The sequence below is a fragment of the Symphalangus syndactylus genome, chromosome 15, assembly GCF_028878055.3.
Source record: "Symphalangus syndactylus isolate Jambi chromosome 15, NHGRI_mSymSyn1-v2.1_pri, whole genome shotgun sequence".
NCBI classification, from domain to species: Eukaryota; Metazoa; Chordata; class Mammalia; order Primates; family Hylobatidae; genus Symphalangus; species Symphalangus syndactylus.
In genome coordinates, this window is record NC_072437.2 from 25,615,277 (window position 1) to 25,635,944 (window position 20,668).

The following is a 20,668-nucleotide window of genomic DNA, read 5'->3' on the forward strand; positions in this document are numbered from 1 at the left end:
ACGAATGGCTTCTGAAGTCAGGAGCAGTCTTGTGGCACTGAGCTCTCAATCTGTGGGATCTTAGCCTACCTCCAAGTAGACAGTGTCAGAACTGAACAGGATTACAGGACATCCAGCTGCTGTCTGCTGAAGAATCTGTAGGATTACTTGGTGGAGAGAAATTCCCACACATTTTGGTGACCAGAGGTCACAGAAGTATTCTGCACTGTGAGAATATAATAGGAGAAACTGAATTTCTTTGTCCACCGAGAATCAAATGACAATAGTTTAACACATGAATCAAGAATCAATTTTCTAGCTAGGCACAGTGGCTCATGCCTGTAATACCAGCATTTTGGAAGGCTGAGGCAGGTGGATCACTTGAGGCCAGGAGTTCGAGACCAGCCTGGCCAACATGGTGAAATGCCGTCTCTACAAAAAATACAAAAATTAGCCAGGCATGGTGGTGCACACCTATAATCCCAGCTACTCCAGAGGCTGAGGGAGAAGAATCACTTGAACCCAAAAGGTAGAGGTTGCAGTGAGCTGAGATCACACCACCACTGCACTCCAGCCTGGGTGACACTGCAAGACTCCGTTTCGATTTTCTTAGAGGCATGGGGTCACTTGCATGATAAATCAAAATAGCCTTCCCTGGTTCTTCATCTTAAAATACCAACGGTTCCTGGAACTAGAGTCCATTCCTACATCACTGTGCATGAAGCAGCAACTGAAACAAGAATCGGTTTAGAAATGCATGCTTAGATTTTACCAGTACAAGATTTGATAATCTTGAAAATAAGTACTTTTCCTATTATCCATCCATTATATAATATTGTTCATTATGTAAATTATTTGCAAGCCTACATGTGGAAATACTATATTTCATTTTAAACCACGTAATTCAAATCCTTATACTAGCTCATTAGAAACTTGAACATGGGAAATGGATTTAACCTCTACCCAGAATCCTAAAACTATCAAACAATTCAAATATGGGAAAATTAGCCAGAATAAAACAATACAACTACTATCTGGAGAAAACACATCAGAAAGCCAATTACAAATAATGCTGTAAATGGTGGTAGTGAGAGGCATAGGAAAAACACGCTGGACTGGTGTATTAGTCCATTTTCATGCTGCTGATAAAGAGATACCCAAGACTGGGTTTTTTTGTTTTTTTTTTTTTAAAAAGAGGTTTAATGGACTCACAGTTCCATATGGCTGGGGAGGCCTCACAATCATGGCAGAAGGCGAAACGCACATCTTACATGGCAGCAAACAAGAGAATGAGAGCCAAGCAAATTTATGAAATCTTCAGATCTCGTGAGACTTATTCACTACTGTGAGAACAGTATGGGGGGAACCACCCCCATGATTCAATTATCTCCCACCAGGTCCCTCCGACAACACGTGGGAATTATGGGAGCTACAATTCAAGATGAGATTTTGGTGGGGACACAGCCAAACCATATCATCTAGATATGGAAAATGTTTTATTCTTGCTCTCAGCTCACCCAACTAAACTTCATTCAACAATTTACTGAACTTACCAGACATTAAAATAGTAGCATAGCTCAGAATCTTTTGAACTGGAATATCACCTTCAGAAAGTTGCTAGAGCACTTTTTGTTTCCTTTTGTCTAAATGTAAACAGTAATGTTTGTCCTCATTTCAGAATTGAGGCTGAAATGTGATGAGAAAGCACCATAACAAGTTTAAGTGATATAAAAATCTAGAAATGGATTTTGTTCTGGGATTCAGCAAAACTATGTAAGCATTGTGCTAGTTTTCTTACCAAGCAAAGGAAGAAATCGATCATTTCACACTACCCGCCCATTTAATCTACCACTTAAGACATTTGTTCATGCCAGATATACCTAAGACCCTCTATAAAGTCTGTTAAATTTAGGGTTTCAGATCCCAGAATTCATTATCCCCATAGTTCTTTTCTGATAAATGCACATCTGTAAGAGTTTCAAAAGGCCACAACACCACATCACCATCTACTGCATAACCCTATTGATATGGGAGGGGGGCAGGGAAGTGCTGGGTAGAGAAGGGTGGTGTCTCTGGTAGGGTTGCACCCTTGGGCCTGTGCCCACGGACCTAAGTGAGAACAGGCACTCCTGTTTTCATGCCCAAATGTTGCATTTTCCAAGATCACTCTGGCCAGCCACGCACTCCATACTGTGCCCATATAAATCCGAGACCTTAAACAGACACAGACACAAATGGCTGGATGTCTAGAGGAGAAGAAGAGCATACCAGCAGACGCTGGCAGAGCAGCAACGGCAGCACGACGTGGATGCCGAGGGGAGTTCAGCCACGAGTGGCCATAGAACAGTCTGGCCGCTGGGCAGCCCGACTCCAGAGGAAGACCACCTTACCACTCCATCCCTCATTTCCGGCTCCCTATGCATCTCGCTGAGAGCCACCTCCACTACTCAATAAACTTTGCACTCAACCTTCCAGCCCACATATGATCTGATTCTTCCAGTACATTGAGCAAGAACTCAGGCTGTCACATTGGCCCCGTCTTTGCAATAAGGCAGAGGGTCTATTGAGCTAACACAAGCTGTCTGCAGATGGCGTAGCTGAAAGAGCACACTGTAACACACACCCACTTGGGCTTCAGGAATCCTAGACATTGCCATGGGGCCGGAGCCCAAAAGCACTCCCCACGGCCTCTGCACCTGCCCATCTGCATGCTCCCAGTAAGGGTTTGAGCAGCAGGGCCCTGAAGATGGAAGCCACAACCCTGTCGCACGCCCTGCAAGGGAAATATGAAAACTCTCCCATTTCACTATCATAGAAAACTTAAACTTTATTTCCTGGGGATTTTTTGTTTTTGTTTTTGTTTGTTTGAGGCGCAGTCTCGCTCTCGCCCAGGTTGGAGTACAATGGCATGATCTCAACTCACTGCAACCTCCAACTCCCAGGTTCAAGCAATTCTCGTGCCTTAGCTTCCCAAGTAGCTGGGATTACAGGCACCTGCCACCACGCCCGGTTAACTTTTTGTATTTTTAGTAGAGACGCGGTTTCACCATGTTGGCCAGGCGGGTCTCGAACTCCTGACCTCAGGTGATCTGCCCACCTTAGCCTCCCAAAGTGCTGATATTACAGGCGTGAGCCACCACGCCCAGCCTTAAACTTTATTTTCTATAGTTTGTTATGAACAATGTGTTCTACACGAACTAAAATGATAAATGGTCTTCCTAGAAATCATGATGTGTGGCCGGGAGCAGTGGCTCACGCCCGTAATCCCAACACTTTGGTAGGCCAAGGAGGGGGCAGATCACCACGTCAAGAGATCGAGACCATCCTGGCCAACATGGTGAAACCCCGTCTCTACTAAAAATACAAAAATTAGCTGGGCATGGTAGCACACGCCTATACTCCTAGCTGCTCGGGCTGCTCGGGAGGCCAAGGCAGAATCACTTGAACCTGGGAGGCAGAGGTTGCAGTGAGCCGAGATCATGCCACCGCACTCCAGCCTGGTGACAGAGCGAGACTCCGTCACAAAAAAAAAAAAAGAAAAAGAAATTATGATGTGTATCCCATTTGAGAGTCAACTGCTATTTGCCAGATCACATTGAACAAAATGACACTTTATTTTGGAGACAGGGTTTCACTCTGTTGTCCAGGCCAGAGCACACTGGCACCATCAGCTCATTGCCTCCTCAAACTCCTGGGCTCAGGCAATCCTTCCACCTTAGCCTCCCAAGTAGCTAGGACTACAGGTAGGCACTGCCGTGCCTGGCTAACTTTTTTTTATTTTACTTTTGTAGAGACGAGCTCTTGCTATGTTGCCCAGGTTGGTCTCAAACTCCTGGCCTCAAACAATCCTCCTGCCTCAGCCTTTGAAAGTGCTCAAGTGCTAGAATTACAGTTGTAAGCCACCACACTGGCCTGTTATTCAGATTCAGAATGCACTAGCAATGATTTACATTCTCCCTTTACTAAATCACACCAATAAATTGCCATGTTTCAGCATCACTGATTTACACCTCTTGGTGAACACAGTAACATTTTACTGGGAATTTTGGGAAAGAGCTGTCTTAAAAAGTCTTGTATTGCACTGATAAAGCTAAAAAAAAAAAAAAAAAAAAAAAAGAGCAGTCATTTAAAATGACTTTAATTATATGCCATAGCCCTTGATGTTTCTAATAAATGTGAGACTAAGAAAACAAACAATAAAGTATAAAATAGGTAGAAGGTATATACATTTCTTCAAACATTCTAATGGTAGTAGGTAAGAATAAATACTTTAAGACACACTTTTTCTAAGACAGTAACTGAAAAAAATTTAAATTGCCATGCTGAAGCACTGAAGACAGTTTGAATCACCAGAAAAATAGTGGACTTAATAACGATGTGGTCACACAGTAAACAGCCCTTAGTGAAAAATCTTGTGCAAATTATTGTGCAAAGTAATCACTATTTCTTAAAGGTGAGTTAGTCATTGAAATGCAAACTTCCTAACAGAAATGTCACATAGTTAAGAAACCCCTGTTACTATAGCAAACCTGTTTTTAGAAAAGCCTTAATTTTCAGAGACACAAAAATCATATTTCTACATTCTTTACATATCCTACTGCACCCTTTTTTTTTTTTTAAAAAAAAGAAAAAAAGCAAGACAGAGAAGGAGAGAGACAGAGTCTCACTCCATCGCCCAGGCTGGAGTGTGGTGGCACAATCACAGCTCACTGCAATCTCCAACTCCTGAGCTCAAGCAGTCCTCCCGCCTCAGCCTCCTGAGTGATTATACACTATTTTCAAAGAAATATTTATATTCATTATTACCATCTGATCTTCACAAAAATTCCCATGGGTGACACGGTGAAAACTGCTGGGAACTTGCAGGTAACTTTTTAAGTGTGCGTTTTTTTACATAACTGGACAAATATCACAGGATTACCCAGTGGCAAGGCCAACATTAAAATCTGTTTCCCTTTTCAAGGTAATCCACAAAGCCATATTTTCTAATACCTTCATAGAGTACACACGATAGAAGTTCTCTGTATATTTATACAGCAGGCTACTGCAATGCAACTATTTATGTTTCACCTGACATCCCAACAGGTGCCAGCTACCCTTACATTCCAAGGTGAGATTTCTAGGGCCACTTGGAAAAGTTTATAAGTGTCCTCTTTGCAGGACAGAGTAGACTGACTGGTGTATCTGACTCATCCCTGAAAACTCTAAGTGGCAAGAGATGAGCAGGCTCTCTGCTCTCATAAGAAGGAAGAAGGGGTTGCTATTTGGACTGTCCTCTGTCTACAGACATGGTCAAGGCAAAGAATACATGTATGCTTCTCACAGACCAAAGAGAGCTGGCTTGGGTTGTCTTAAATCTCGTCCACAAGGCAACTCATGAAGAAGTCCTTTGCATTTCCATAAGACATTTTAGAATCAGCTAGTCAATTTCAATGAAATAAAGTGCTAGAATTTGATTAGATTTCATTGAATCTGTAGACCAATCTGGGGCCACTTGACATCTTTACAATATTGAATCTTCCTATTCATGAACATGGTATATCTCTTCATTTAAGTCTTTCTTATAACTATTTTTATGGTTTTCAGCAAAGTGTTCTTACACATCTTTCATTAGATTTATTCTCAGGTGTTTTTTATATTTGTTTATTGCTAATATAGAGAGACTCTGTTGCTACAAAAGTATGTTGAATTTGTTATCTAGTGAGTGGCCTTGCTAAATTCATTTCAGTTATAATAGTTTGCAGATTATTTGCGTATCATCAAGTCCTCTGTGAATGACAGTTTTATTTCTTCCTTTCTCAATCTTTATGCCCTATTTCTTGCCAAATTACAGTGGCTGGGCAATTGTATTAGTTCATTCTCACACTGCTAATAAAGACATACCTGAGACTGGGTAAATTATAAAGGAAAGAGGCTTAACTGACTCACAGTTCAGCATGAGTGGGGAGGCCTCATGAAATTTACAATCATGGCAGAAGGGGCAGCAAACACATCCTCTTCACATGATGGCAGGAAGGGGAAGTGCTGATCAAAAGGGGGAAAAGTCCCTTATAAAACCATCAGATCCTGTGAGAACTCATTCACTTTCATAAGAACAGCATGAGGGTAACCGCCCCCCCATGATTAAATTAACTCCCACTGGGTCCCTCCCATGACAAAAATAAGTAAAATTATATTTTCCCCCATGATTAAATTACTTCCCACTGGGTCCCTCCCATGACAAAATAAGTAAAACTATAATTTCCCAATAACATAATCTTGTATATGGAAAATCCTAAAGAATCAACACAAACAAAAATTTTTAGAGCTAATAAACATGTTCAGCAAGGTTGCAAGATAGAAAATTGGTATACAAATTGCACTGGCTAGGCCACGTACGGTGGCTCATGTCTGTAATCCCAGCTCTTTGGGAGGCGAGTGGATGACCTGAGGTCAGGAAGTTCAAGACTAGCCTGGCAAACACGGTGAAACCCCATCTCTACTAAAAATACAAAAATTAGCTGGACGTGGTGGTGCATGACTGTAACCCCCACTACTTGGGAGGCTGAAGCAGGAGAATCGCCTAAACCTGGGAGATGGAGGTTGCAGTGAGCCGAGATTGCACTACTACACTCTAGCTTCCTGGGTGACAGAGCGAGACTCTGCCTCAAAAACAAACAAACAAACAAAAAAAAACAAACAAACAAACAAACAAACAAAAAAAACTGCATTGGCTAGGACCTCTAGCAGAATGTTGATTACAAGTAGTAATAGTGGGTATCCTTGTCTCGTTCTCAATCTTAGCGGTGGTGAGGTGTGGGGAGAGCTATCAATATTCACCATAAAGTATGATGGTAGCTATAGGATTTTTGGTGTACTCATCAATACAGATTCCCAAACTGTTTAAAAGATGCTTTTTCTTTCAAAAATGGTGTTAAATATTTATCAAATACTTCTTCTGCACCTTTGAAATAATATTTTTCTCCTGCAGTCTTTTAATGTGATGACTAATACTGACTTTTGAATGCCAAACCGAATTTACATCCTTGTAATAGAAACCAGTGGTGTGTGTATGTGTTTGGGTGTACAAACATAATATGTGGACTTCTTTAAACTTTAGATTTATTTGCTATTACGTTTTTCAGAATTTTTATAGTTATGTTCATGAGACTTTCCTATAATATTTTTACTGTAATGTTCTTACACTGGGAAGAATGTGTATTCTGTAGCTGTGTGCAGGTTTTATGTGTATTTCAATTGGGTCAAGTTAACATCTTTACTGTTATTTTTGTTTGTTTTCCTATATATTATTGAAAGAGGCTAAAGCCTTCCACTGTAACTATGAATTTATTATTTATCCTTTTAGTTCTGCCAATTTTCATTTTATGTATTTAGAGGCTATGTTATTAGGCTTATACCCATTTAAAATTGATATTTTTTCTGGTAGAGTGAATCCTTTATTTGTGTGGAATGGCTTTCTCTACTACTCACAAAGGTATCTTTTTTTCACTTTTCCCCTCATTTTTCAACTTTTCTATGTACTTATAATTATGCCATGTCTCTTGAGCAGAGTTTTGGTTGTTTTTTTTAATTTTGAGATGGAGTCTCACTCTGCCGCCCAGGCTAGAGTGCAGTGGTGCGATCTTGGCTCACTGCAACCTCCACCCCTGGGGTCTAAGCAATTCTCCAGTCTTGGCTTCCCAAGTAGCTAGGATTATAGGTCCACCACCATGCCTAGCTAATTTTTATATTTTTAGTAGAGACAAGTTTCACCATGTTGTCCAGGCTGGTCCCAAACTCCTGACCTCAAGTGATCCGCCCACCTCAGCCTCTCAAAGTTCTGGGATTACAGGCGTGGGCCACCATGCCCAGCCTTGAATAGAGTTTTTTAATCAAAAAAATATGTTTCCTATGAGTTCAAAGAGCTAATAACATCTGTAATAAAAATCTGAGTTTAAGAAAAAGCATAAAGAAAAGTATGACAAACCAAAACCTAACTACATTGAGTTTATATAGTAAATTACAATAGGATGATAGTTTTTCTGGGAGCACAGCTGTATCTTATTTAAAAACACACCAGCGGCCAGGTGCGGTAGCTCACGCTTGTAATCCCAGCACTTTGGGAGGCCGAGGTGGGCGGATCATTAGGTCAGGAGATTGAGACCACGGTGAAACCCCGTCTCTACTAAAAATACAAAAAAAAAAAAAATTAGCCGGGCGTGGTGGCGGGTGCCTGTAGTCCCAGCTGCTCAGGAGGCTGAGGCAGGAGAATGGCGTGAACCCAGGAGGCAGAGCTTGCAGTGAGCCGAGATCGCGCCACTGTACTCCAGCCTGGGCAACAGAGTGAGACTCCGTCTCAAAAAAAAAAAAAAAAAAAAAAAAACACCAGCTGGGCACAGTAGCTCATACCTATAATCCCAGCACTTTGGGAGGCTGAGGCAGGCACATGGCTTGAGAACAAGAGTTTGAGATAGGCTGGGCAAAATGTCGAAACCCAGTTTCTATTAAAAAAAAAAAATACAAAAACTAGCTGGGCATGGTGGCACGCACCTGTAGTCCTAGCTACTCAGGAGGCTGAGGTGGGAGGATCACCTGAGCCCTGGAGGCAGAGGTTGCAGTGAGCCAAGATCACGTGACTGCACTCCAGCCTGGATGACAGAGCAAGATCCTGTCTCAAAAAACACCACCCTCCTTATCTGTCAGGTTGTTAACCATGTTAACCATGTTGTCTCAACCATTCAAATCAAGGTAAAAATATATAAGTAAAGGACTCTGAGGAAAGTTAATGTCAAAAAGTCCCAGTACAAAACTTTAGCAGTGACTCATAAGGAAATCCAGGCCAGGTGTGGTGGCTCATGCATACAACCTCAACACTCTAGGAGGCCAAGGCAGGAGGGCTGCTTGAGCCCATGAGTTTGAGACCAGCCTGGACAACATAGTGAGACTTCATCTCTACAAAAATATAAAAAATAAAAGTTGTAAAAAATAGTTGGATATAGCGGCACACACCTATAATCCCAGCTATTCAGGAGGCTGAGGCTGCAGTAAGCCATAATCACACCAATGCACTCCAGCCTGGGTGACAGAGCAAGACCCTGTCTCAAAAAAACAAAAAAACAAAAAAAAAAAAGAAAGAAAAGAAAAGGAGAGAAAACCCATTAAGCCTTCACTAAGAACCTATTTATTCTGGTCATCTCACTTCTTACAGTCCTAACAGATGAACAGCTGCATGACAGTTGATTCTACAGACAGACACGAGTAAGAAATAAGAAGCAACAGTATAAATGAAGAGCAGCTGGGGTCTGACCAATACTGAAGAGGCAATGAACTGCAGCATCTCCCAAGGATATCAAGCAAACATATTGAAAACCCAAGTCATCAAGAAAATTAAACTGCATTCAGTAAAATCTGTTCAAAAAGTCAGAAGCTGGCCAGGCGCGGTGGCTCACACCTGTAATTGCAGCACTTTGGGAGGCCAAGGCGGGCAGATCATGAGGTCAGAAGATCGAGACCATCCTGGCTAACACAGTGAAACCCCGTCTCGACTAAAAATACAAAAAATTAGCCGGGAGTGGTGGCGGGCACCTGTAGTCCCAGCTACTCAGGAGGCTGAGGCAGGAGAATGGTATGAACCCGGGAGGCAGAGCTTGCAGTGAGCCAGTATCACGCCACTGCACTCCATCCTGGGCGACAGCGACAGAGCGAGACTCCGTCTCAAAAAAAAAAAAAAAAAGTCAGAAGCCAAATAATACACTGAGAAAAGCTGTTTGTCAGAATTATCTTGAATTATCCTTGGTAGTAGCAGGCCTCACTAACCTTCAAACTTCTTTCATGTTAGATGCACATACATTTAAGTGTTATATATTTATTTTATCAATCTATTTCGCTCAGAATCCCACAAATATATTTAAATGTTTTATTTAAACATGAAATAATGTGTATTTTAAATGTTATTTAAAAAAAAGAGCTATTACTAGAATTCACTAAGACAGACACTGAGTGATTTGGTTCCATGATACAAACCTATGGCAGCATGAAACTGAGATAAGGCATCAGCCAGCTGTCCAGCTGCAAGTAATTTCTTGCCCAATTCAAGATGTTTCTCCACATCTGCATTTACTCCACATTCAGCACCTAAAAATGAAATTAAAAACAATCAGTTAACTTTCCATGAACTAAGATTTAATTCTAAAAAATATAATATTAAAAATAGTTATCTGTCTCAGTTATCTGCTCAGATGAGAAAAGTCACAGAAGCTGAAAAATGATGTAAAGAACGTAACATAAAATACAAACCCTATTTCATTATATGGAGCAAAGACAAAAAATGTACCCATCTTGACCTAATCAGTGAAAAGAATGTAACCAGTCTAGAAAATAAAGGGAAGTTGTGTAATGCAGAAGTAGTAAAAATATTTTCAATAATAAAATGAAAATTGTTTGAAGTTAGAATCTCACCTTTAATGAATATCATAGAGACTGTTACAATATTTAAGTATTTATTAAGCACCTATAATGCACTAGGCACTATTTTAGGTATCTGCAATAAGTGAGCAACATTCAAAAACTCCTGCCCCTCATACCCTCCTGGCGCCTGATGTTATCGTGGGAGGAGGCAGACATGATAAATAAGTAAATTACATAGTATGTTAGGTGAAAATTACTGTGGAAAAAGTCAAGCCATGTGAAGAGGTAAGGAGTTCAGGGGACTTCGAGCAGTAAATAAGGGGGTAAAGGGCAGGCCTTCTTGAGAAGCTGACATCTGAGCAAAACTTGAAAAAAGTGAGGAACTCACCATGCAGACAGCTAGGAAAATAGCTTCCAGGAAGAGGGACAACCAAGGGTCCTAAGTCGGGAGCATGCAGATATGTTCCAGAAACAGCAGAAAGGCATGGATGGCTGCAGCAGAGCCAAGAGGAAGATAGTAGTATGAGGTCAAGGAAGCAGAGGACCTGACTACGGCTTTGAATATTTACTTGTCTTAAAATAGGGAACTACTGCAGAATCAGTAACATGAGCTGATGGACTAGGCCAATTATCAATATGTTGCCTCTTGGCTCTGAATTCATCCTTTGGTACCTGCACTGCAATAAAGGCCTGGAGTTTGCAGGCATTTCCTCTTTACAGTGAGTATAATGTTATGCTTTGTCAGTACAGGGCACTGAAGCAACACCGCAGAAAGGACACTTCCTAGTTCTGCTTGCTGCATTTTACTGTCTTCTGGCTCCTGCTGCATGGTCCGTCATGGGGTGGACTTCCTGCTGCATGGTATGGATAAGGAGGACATCCAGGGGTACTTAGCCATAGCTATATGCCCAGGGGTCCAGTTCCTCAGTGATCTGGCAACCTCAGCCCACACACTCCAGACTTCACACCCACAGAAGCACATGGACTCCCTTCATAGACAGGCTGACCAGTCTTGGCTCACCTATACACGAATGGATTGTTTTCTACTTGCCCAGTTACTATGGAGCAGCCACACAGCAATCTTCTCTGCCAGCAAACCTGGGCTACAGCTATACCTTCTCCAATAAGATCTAAACCCCAGCCTGGTAGAGGGGACCCCTCTTGCAAGTTGGTCCTTCCTTGAGGCTGTTAGTCCTAGAATATCTGTTAGAGTTCTCTGTACATCTTTAGTTACTCTCCTATCATAACTTAACAGTTCTTAGATTAAACTTCCCCTTTCTAAGTAACTACATGATTTCTGTCTTTCCTCAACGGACCGTGAGTGACACACAATTGGTATTGGGAGCAGTCCTAGGAGACAGGCCCACAGAGATGCAATTCGAGGACTGGTGTGGTCATGGCCTTGGGCTTCGGTGCAGTGCTAAGTTCCTCGCCAATGGGAGATGAAATGCTAGTAATCCACAGTAGGTATTGGAGTCACAATTAACTAAGCTACCACTTTGGTTGACTGCAATGAAGTACTGAGGCACATGTCTTAGAAGCCCAAGTGGCTGCTGCAACTGACCATAATGGCAGAAATTATGAAAATAAGGACTGTGATGTGGGGTGGGTTCTTTTGAGAGCACTAGAGCAGGGTCCCCAAGCCCCCAGCCATGGACCAGTACCAGTCCATGGCCTGTTAGGAACTGGGCCACACAGCAGGAAGTCATCGGCAAGCCAGCGAGCATTACCACCTGAGCTCCGCTTCTTGTCAGATCAGTGGAGGCATTAGATCCTCACGGGAGCACAAACCCTATCGTCAATTGTGCATGCAAGGGGTCTAGGTTGTGCATTCCTTATGAGAATCTAACTAATGCCTGATGATCTGATGTGGAACAGATTCATCCCAAAACTATCCTCCCCCTACCCAACCCGGTCCATGGAAAAACTGTCTTCCACAAAACCAATCCCTGGTGCCAAAAAGGTTGAGGACTGCTGCACTGGGGCACCTACAGGGAGAAAATAACCAGCTCAGATCCAATTTCAGATTAAGTCATGGTCTTAGAGCTGATTTAGCTAAAAATCAAATATAAAATTTAATTTAATTATGAGGGTTGCTGAATTAAAACAATAGCTGAATTCATGGTCTCACCAAGTTTCTCCTGTGAAAGTTAGGGTACAGATTAGTAAAGAATGGAATCCTTAAATTTGGAATGGGAATATTTATTTGGACCCAAATGAAACTGACCAACTTGAACCCCCAAGTCCTTCTGAGTCTCCCTTACCAGAAGTAGTTTTCCCCCCTTGTCTGAGGAGATGACTCTTCCACTGCTTAAAAACCTGAGGACAGCTTTACCCACGGTGGATGCCTTAAAAGAGGATGTTCATCCTCCTCAAGACACACCCTAACCACTGCCATTGTCACTAACCCATGTAAAATTCTGGCAGGCTCCAGAAGAACAGGTATATACTATGACCCAAAGGAAGTAGCTGAACACACCAAAAGATATGCTGATAAACGAGCAGAATCCCACAGAACATGTATGGCATTGGATTCTAAAGGTGCTAGACCAGGAGGGTGAAATATAACACTATATTGGCTCTAATTCATTTATATGTGCACACTTATAAAGCAGAAGTCAACAAATCATTTTTTGTAAATAAAGTTTGACTAGAACGGGGCCATGCCCATCAATGGATGGGCCATATTGTCTATGGCTGCTTTCACACTATAGCAGCAGAACAGAGTTGTTGTGACAAAACCCATATGGCCTCTAAAACCTAAAATATTTACTATCTGACCCTTTACAGAAAAGGTTTGACTACTTCTATACTAGAGATCCCACATTTAATGTGTTAACTCACAAAACTGGAAGTGGCTTTAACAGCTTACTTGATTGGCTGACTGAAACTTGAAGTTTAATTTAATTAGTTAAACATTAATTATATTAATTTAACATTTAATAAGGCTGAGGTTCCAAAGTTTCCCTAGCATAATAAGAGAGAGGGATCCAAAGGTTTAGAGAGATAGGAAGGTTGGACTGGATTTAACATGTGTTACCTACACACCAAACTGCCATTTATGTCCATGAGAGGGCCTAGAAAACACTCCTTTTACTAAGACATTGAGAAACCCATTATTGGCCAGGCGCAGTAGCTCACGTCTGTAATCCCAACATTTTGTGAGGCCAAGGCAAGAGAACTGCTTGAGGCCAGGAGTTCAAGAGCAGCCTCGGCAACATAATGAGACCTCATCTCTACAAAAATATAAAACAATTAGCCAGGCATGGTGGCACACACCTGTAGTCGCAGCTATTTAATACTTGGGGGGCTGAGGCAGGAAGATGGATCCTTTGAGCCCAGGAGTTCAAGTTTGCAGTGAGCTATGATCGTGCCACTATACTCCAGTCTAGGAGACAGAGCAAACCTTGTCTCTGAAACAAAATTTAAAAAAAAAAAAAAAAAAAAAAAAGAGAGAGAGGGAGAAATGTATTAGTGAGGGACCACCTGCAAAGTTTTCAAAATTCTTGTCACTCCCCTTTGTAGGACAGGTATGACTACAGGAGGAAGTCAATATTGAGATAAGTTGAATTCAGTAGGGATGATGGGATTTTAGAGTTGCACAGAAACTTAAGCAGCAGCACTGAACCATCAGAGACTAGGTGGGCACATCAATGCAGAGGCTCTTAATAATCAGGTAGATAAAATGGCATACTCTATGGATGGCACTCAACCTTCTTCTCCATCATATCTAAGCTTGTGCAATGGACCCATGAACAAAGTGGTCATGGTGGCAGGGATGGAGATTATGAATGGGTTCAAAAACACAGATTAGGCCAGGTGCGGTGGCTCATGCCTGTAATCCCAAGCACTTTGGGAGGCCGAGGCAGGCAGATTACCTGAGGTCAGGAATTCGAGACTAGCCTGGCCAACGTGGCAAAACCCTGTCTCTACTAAAAATACAGAGATTAGCTGGGTGTGGTGGTGCATGCCTGTAATCCCAGCTACTGGGGAGGCTGAGGCAGGAGAATCGCTTGAACCTGCGAGGTTGGAGGTTGCGGTGAGCCGAGATCATGCCACTGCACTCCAGCCTGGGTGACACCACGAGACTCTGTCTCAAAAAACAAAACAAAACAAAACAAAAACCACAGATTAGTCCTTTCCAAAACTGAAAAAACTGATCTGGCTAAAGCTACTGTAGAGCATCTGATCTGCCAATGCTGGAGACCAACAGTGAATTCCCAGTATGGCACCATGGGTGGGAAAGAGACAGCTGGCCACCTAGTGGCAGACTGACTTTACTTGGTTCTCTTCCATAATGGATCTGTTTCTCATATTCCACATATGAATTTGCCTGCAATGCTTCTGCCAACTCCATCATTCATAGACTCACAGAATGCATTACCTATCATCACAGCATTCTATACAGCACTGTATCTCCTTAAGGAATTCACTTCATAGCAAAAGAGGTGGACAACGTGCTCATGACACTAAGATTAACTGGTTTTACCATTACTCCATCAGCTAGAACGGCTTACTGAAGACTTAAGTAGCAGCACTAGTTAGGAGACAAAAACCTGAAAGGATGGGGCTCTGTTTTACAAGCTTCAGTTTATTATTTCAATCATGGACCATTCATTATATGATGCTATCTTGCCCACAGCCAGAATATGTCAGGTCCAGGAATCAAGAAGTAGAAGCAGGCATGGCTCCTCTCATTGTTATACCCACATAAGCCACTTGCAAAATTTCTGTTTCTAGTCCTGGCAACTTTGAGCTCGATGGTTTGGAGATCTTAGTCCTTAAAGGAGAAATGCTTCCAAAGGGGACACAACAATGTTTCCGATTAATTGGAAGAGGAGACTGCCATATGGCCATTTTGTACTCCTTATGTCACTGAAACCAACAAGCCAAAAACATTGGCTAATCTACTAGTTGGAAAAATGAATCCGAATTACCAAGGGCAAACAAGTGTGCTATTTTGCAAAGGAGGCAAAGTAGGATAAGTGGAACCGAGAAGATTGTCTAGGGCATGTCATACTACTTCCATGCCCAATACGAGGTTAATGAAACGTTACAGCAACCAAAAAACAGAGCAAATAAGACACAGTCCCTTCAAGAAAGAAAGTTTATGAGTCACTCAATCAGGTTAAAAAAAAAAAAAAAAAAAAAGCCAGAGTGGCTGAAATTCTGGCAGAAGGCAAGAGAGGTATAGAACAGGGAATAGATGAAGGAAGCCACATATATCAGCTACCACCTCAGACCAGTTACAGACACAAGCTATGCAGTAGCTTTGCATATTTTCTCTTTGATTATATACATGTTTATTTGTATATACAGTCAATCTTCGTAATTTAGATTCTGTATTTGTGAATTTGCCTATGCATTAAAATTCATTCATAATCCCCAAACTCATATTCACAGCATTTTCACAGTCATTCGAGAACACATGCATGTTCAGGGCAGCAAAATACTGAAATCACTCCAAGCATACGTTCCAGCTGAGGCTGAACAAGGTAACACTCCATCTTCCTGTGTCAGCTTTCATATTATAAACAATTGTCCTTTCCACTGTACATTTGGTGCCACTTTTTTGTGTATGCTTCCTGTCACTGATTTCACCACTTTGAGTGACTCCCAAGCATAGTACTGAAGTACTGTTGGGTGTTCCTATGCTCAGGAAAGCTGGGCTGTGCCTTACTGAAAAAATCGTGTGTTAGTTAAGCTTTCTTCAAATACGAAAGACAGTGCCATTAGCTGTAAGTTCAATGTTAATAGATCAACAATATAGAGTAAGGTGTCTTTAAATAGGAACATACAGAAAACAAGGTTATGTTCTTGATCTGTTGACATAAGCTTTGATTTGAGGCTTGCAGAAACTTAACCCTGTATTTCCCCTAAGAGAAATGGTTCAATATTTGCTAATGCAGTGTTCACGATGACTTTACAGAACATAACCACCATGAATAACAAGAATTGACTGTACTAACCACATTTTTCTCCCTAGTTCCCAATTTTAATTTATACACAAATTACTGAAGTTAACCTTACAATTTAGTCTTTATATAACTGAATATTGAGTGGGACGGTGATGGAGTAAGAGTAGGAATGTATGTAGCCAGTGATGGATACGTGACTGATGGAACCAGGAGTCTTCTCCATTAGGGTATGGGTAAGAAATTCTTCACTGCAAGGATAGCTGTATCTTCTTAGAAAATTGTCTCAGTTCTTCTATTCGGGCTGCTATAACAAAAATATCATAAACCAGATGGCTTATAAACAACATTTACTTCTCAGTTCTAGAGGCTAGCAAGTCCAAGATCAAGGTGCCAGCAGATTCAGTGTCTGATGAGGGCCTCATAGACTGCAACCTTCTTGTTGAGTCCCTATGTGGTGAAAGGGGAAAACAAGCTCCTTCAGGCCTCTTTTATAGGGCCACTAACCCCAGTCATGAGGGCATAATCTAATCACCTTCTCCTTAAGGCCCTGCCTCTTAATACTGTCACATCAGATTAGGTTTCAACATATGAACTGGGGGCATGAGGGGAACACAAATATTCAGACCATAGCAAAAATACAGTTGCTTTGTTGTACTGGTATTCAAATATGTGTAGAAAGGCACGTACGGAAACTAAGTAGCCAAAGCATTTCTCCTTTACGGTGAGCATGATGTTAAGCTTTTTCGGGTGCTGAAGGACATTACAGGAAGAAAATCAAAATAATGGTTGCTTGGGAGGGTAAGAGAAAAGACAGACTGGGAAGAGGCAGGAGGGAACTGCTGGTAATGTTCTCATCTTGCTTAGAGGTGTGGGTTACACAGTTACATGCGATTATCAAAACTCTGCAAATATACACTTAAAATATGGACATTTCATTGTACATTAATTTTACATTCAAACAAAAGTTGGTTATATGCCTGTTAAAGTATTTAGGGCCATGTATACTGGTATTATTTTGAAATGTATTTTTTTAAAGGATTAATGGTTGGATAGAGACATGTCCAGATGCGTTATGTGTTAAAACAAATATATTAAAATATTAGGGATAGAACCTAGATGATGGGTATAGGGATGAACACTGTAAAATTCTTTCAACTTTGCGATATGTTTAATAATAAACTGTTGGGAATATAAACACTATGGTGTTATAATGGGGGAATGTATACAGGGCACTGTGAGGGCACAAGTTAAAGCACCTAACACAGTTAAAGTTAAATAAAATTTAAACTTGTTTCACAATCACACTAGTAACAGTTTAAGTGCTCAATAACTAGGGGCTGGTATAGAAGAGAAAAAATAATTTTCTATCTTCATAAACTGGGACTCCCTGTAACAAAAGACAGATTAACGAGTTGTTTCATATGTATACCTCAAACATACATGGGAGAAAACTCAAGAGAACCGAGTAAATCTCCAGAGTAGATTTCAAAGAAAGAGTTTAAACTTCAGCGGAATACCATCATTTGCTAAAATAAAGGAAGTGGAGGGTGATGGGGAAAACTGTCACAGGGGGATGGCCAGGAAAAACACTGAAAACAAGAGTAAGATTTGTTGTGCAGTTTTTAAGTCAATGCCTTTTCCATTTAGTGGCCCCTTCTCCTCCTACTGCAGAGCAGGGAAAAAGATTTCCCTTATAGATGTAAATTTCTCTGACAAAAGGGCAACTTTTCAGAGCTATTCTTGTGTCTACAGTTTCTCAAAATAACCAACTCTAAATAACCAACATGACAAAGAGACATATTTTGCAGTAGCATATTGTGGGCTCCTGAAGTCATATTTTGGGGTAGTGTGACCTGAGCTCCAACACCACTGCATGGGACAATGCAAATGATACCAAATATCTCCCATCATCACGGAAAGTTCCACTGGACAGCCCTGGGGGGATTCCCTTGAAGGCTCACCTGAAACCTGAAGGAAAAGTAGGAAGGATGCTACCTTTGTCGAAAAGGCTGGAATAGGGAAACCAACCATCCAAAAACAAAGGACATGACATTTAAATGCCTAGACGTCACATGATTAATGAGGATTTCAAAAAAAAAACGTCCAGTATTTCGGCTAGCTCTCCTTGCCATCATGACATAGTTATTCTGGAGCAGAACACTTTAAGTGCTAGGTGACTCTAATAAACATCCAGAGAGGAAGAAGGAAACCAATTCAGTATCTACATGATAATCCAGGAAACATGATGATGGCATGACCATGGAGTAGTGGCAGTGAACACAGAAAAAATAAGTGAAAGAAGACACACATGACTTATATCAACAGGCTAGATATGGAGGTCAAGTACAGAAAAAGCGGGAGTCCAGGATACCCAAAGCAACTTACTGAGCAACTACCTGCCATTTTAGTCACCAAAAGCACTGAACTCCTTATTTCATCGAATACGGCAAAAAGCTGATTGAAATTCACTTTACCTTGCTCTTTCTCCTTCTAAACACAGTAGCTTTCTCAGCTTTTTATATGTCTACTCTGCAGTTTCTCCATAGTGTCTTATTAGGTTGGCACAAAAGTAATTGAATCCCTTGGTTGCCTGCTGGACCCCTTGGTATGAGGAAGGGAAAGAAAGGAAGAGACATTTTGGGGCTCAGAACATACCCTCCCAAAAAATGACTGCAAGAGACCAGAATATGCCATCCCAAAACATACTTTTTTGGCATATTATTTGAAGCTGGTTATTTTGAGAAACTACAGACATTAAAAACAGTTCTGAAAACTTCTTTTGTGAAAATAACTTATAAATAAAGAAAATTTTCGTAAGTAAAGGTGCCTGGTAGGTGAGCTCAGTGATGCAGACCTGTAATCCCAGCTATTCAGGTGGCTGAAGTGGGAGGATTGCTTGAGCCCAGGAGTTCGAGACTGGCCCGGACAATACAGTGAGACCCCATATCTTATATAAACAATAAAAGGCCAGTTGCAATGGCTCACATCTATTATCCCAGCACTTTGGGAGGCCAACACAGGAAGATCACTTGAGGCCAGGAGTTCAAGACCAGTCTGAACAAGAAAAATACCATCTCTACAAAAATTTTTAACAATGAACCTGGTGTGGTGGCACACACCTGTAGTCCCAACTACTCAGGAGGCTGAAGCAGGAGAATCACTTGATGCCAGGTGCTACAATCATGCCACTGCACTCCAGCCTGGGCAACACAGCATGATCCTATCTCAAAAGAAATTTTTTTAAAAAGAAACTTTATGAGGAGAAATATAATACAAACAGAATTAAGAATCTACTATGTGCTGGAAACTTCTGTATCTTTATTTCACTAAATCATCAAAACCCCAGGAAGTAAACGTCTTTCATAGTTTTATAACTGAGGCTCAAGGAAGTTAACCATTCTGCCCAAGGACTCACAACAACTATCGAAACAAGATCCATTTCCAAAGACCAGTTTTCTTTTCAGCACAGTGAACAATCCTTTCCCCCATGTAAACCAGGCTAAGCTTTCCACAGTTACTAGGCTTTTCATGCTTGACTCACTCAACCCATCGTTTAACATAACATCTTAGCTACAATCATTTCCAACCTCACAGGATGAACCTGAAATCTAAAGGGAAGCCAAGAACACATATGCAAAATTATTTGAACTGTTATGTCAAGCCATGTCATACTCTTATCCCAGAGGGTGAGTTACTCTTCAAACTAAATTTCTCTTGCCTTCTAGGATAAAAAGAGTATCCAGCATTTCTTCTTTCCAGAATAAAAGTGAGATCTTTATTACATTACAATTTTACCCAACATAATTTCCATTTAATTATATGATAATATCACTTCCTCTACAAAATCTCCATGGCACACTCTAATCATCCAGAGAGAAGTAATTATTATTCTTTTGGTGTGCTTTGCTCACATTTCCATAACAGAACTTGCCACAGTCTAAGAGCTGGTGGTGCAGACCCTTCTTTCCCCATAAGAGGCATTGTGCCTCCTCACTGAGATGTTCCCAGCTCTCATCTTACCTTCTTTCAAATCCAGCCCCTATGCTGCTGCCAGGGCAATCCTTCAAAATGCACTTATACTAAAAATTCTGCAGAGTTTCCACATCATTGGCTAGATTAAAACTAAATCCCTTCAGATATAAAGGCAAACAACACCTTTCAGCGTCAGCTCTCATGCTGTGGGTCTATCATCCATCATTCCTCTACCTCTTACTTTATAGTCCTATAAAAAACTAAACTTGTTATACTTCTCTGAATATACCGTGTTCTCATGCTTCATCCCTTTGCATTTGCTATTACATAAAATGGTCTTCCACACTTGCCCACCAGAGAAATTCCTACTCGTCCATCAGGACTCTGCCCTCATGTCCTGCAACCAATCCCAT

The 20,668-nt window shown here is 41.2% G+C and overlaps 1 protein-coding gene across 2 annotated transcripts in view; it reads right to left on the minus strand.

Annotated features, from left to right (window-relative positions):
* Positions 1 to 20,668, minus strand: part of DNAJC3 (DnaJ heat shock protein family (Hsp40) member C3) — a 115,983-nt gene that overhangs the window by 75,873 nt on the left and 19,442 nt on the right. Inside the window, exons 1-2 of one of the 2 annotated variants that reach the window (XM_055244472.2) lie at positions 13,645 to 15,489; positions 9,982 to 10,092 (exon numbers count right to left, since the gene is read on the minus strand). Coding sequence is in view for 1 of the 2 variants with exons in the window: in XM_055244471.2 (XP_055100446.1) it covers positions 9,982 to 10,092 (111 nt within the window). In the remaining variant the exon portion in view is untranslated. Of the gene's footprint in view, positions 1 to 9,981; positions 10,093 to 13,644; positions 15,490 to 20,668 lie in introns of those variants that run through there. The other variant, XM_055244471.2, reaches the window with a different exon arrangement.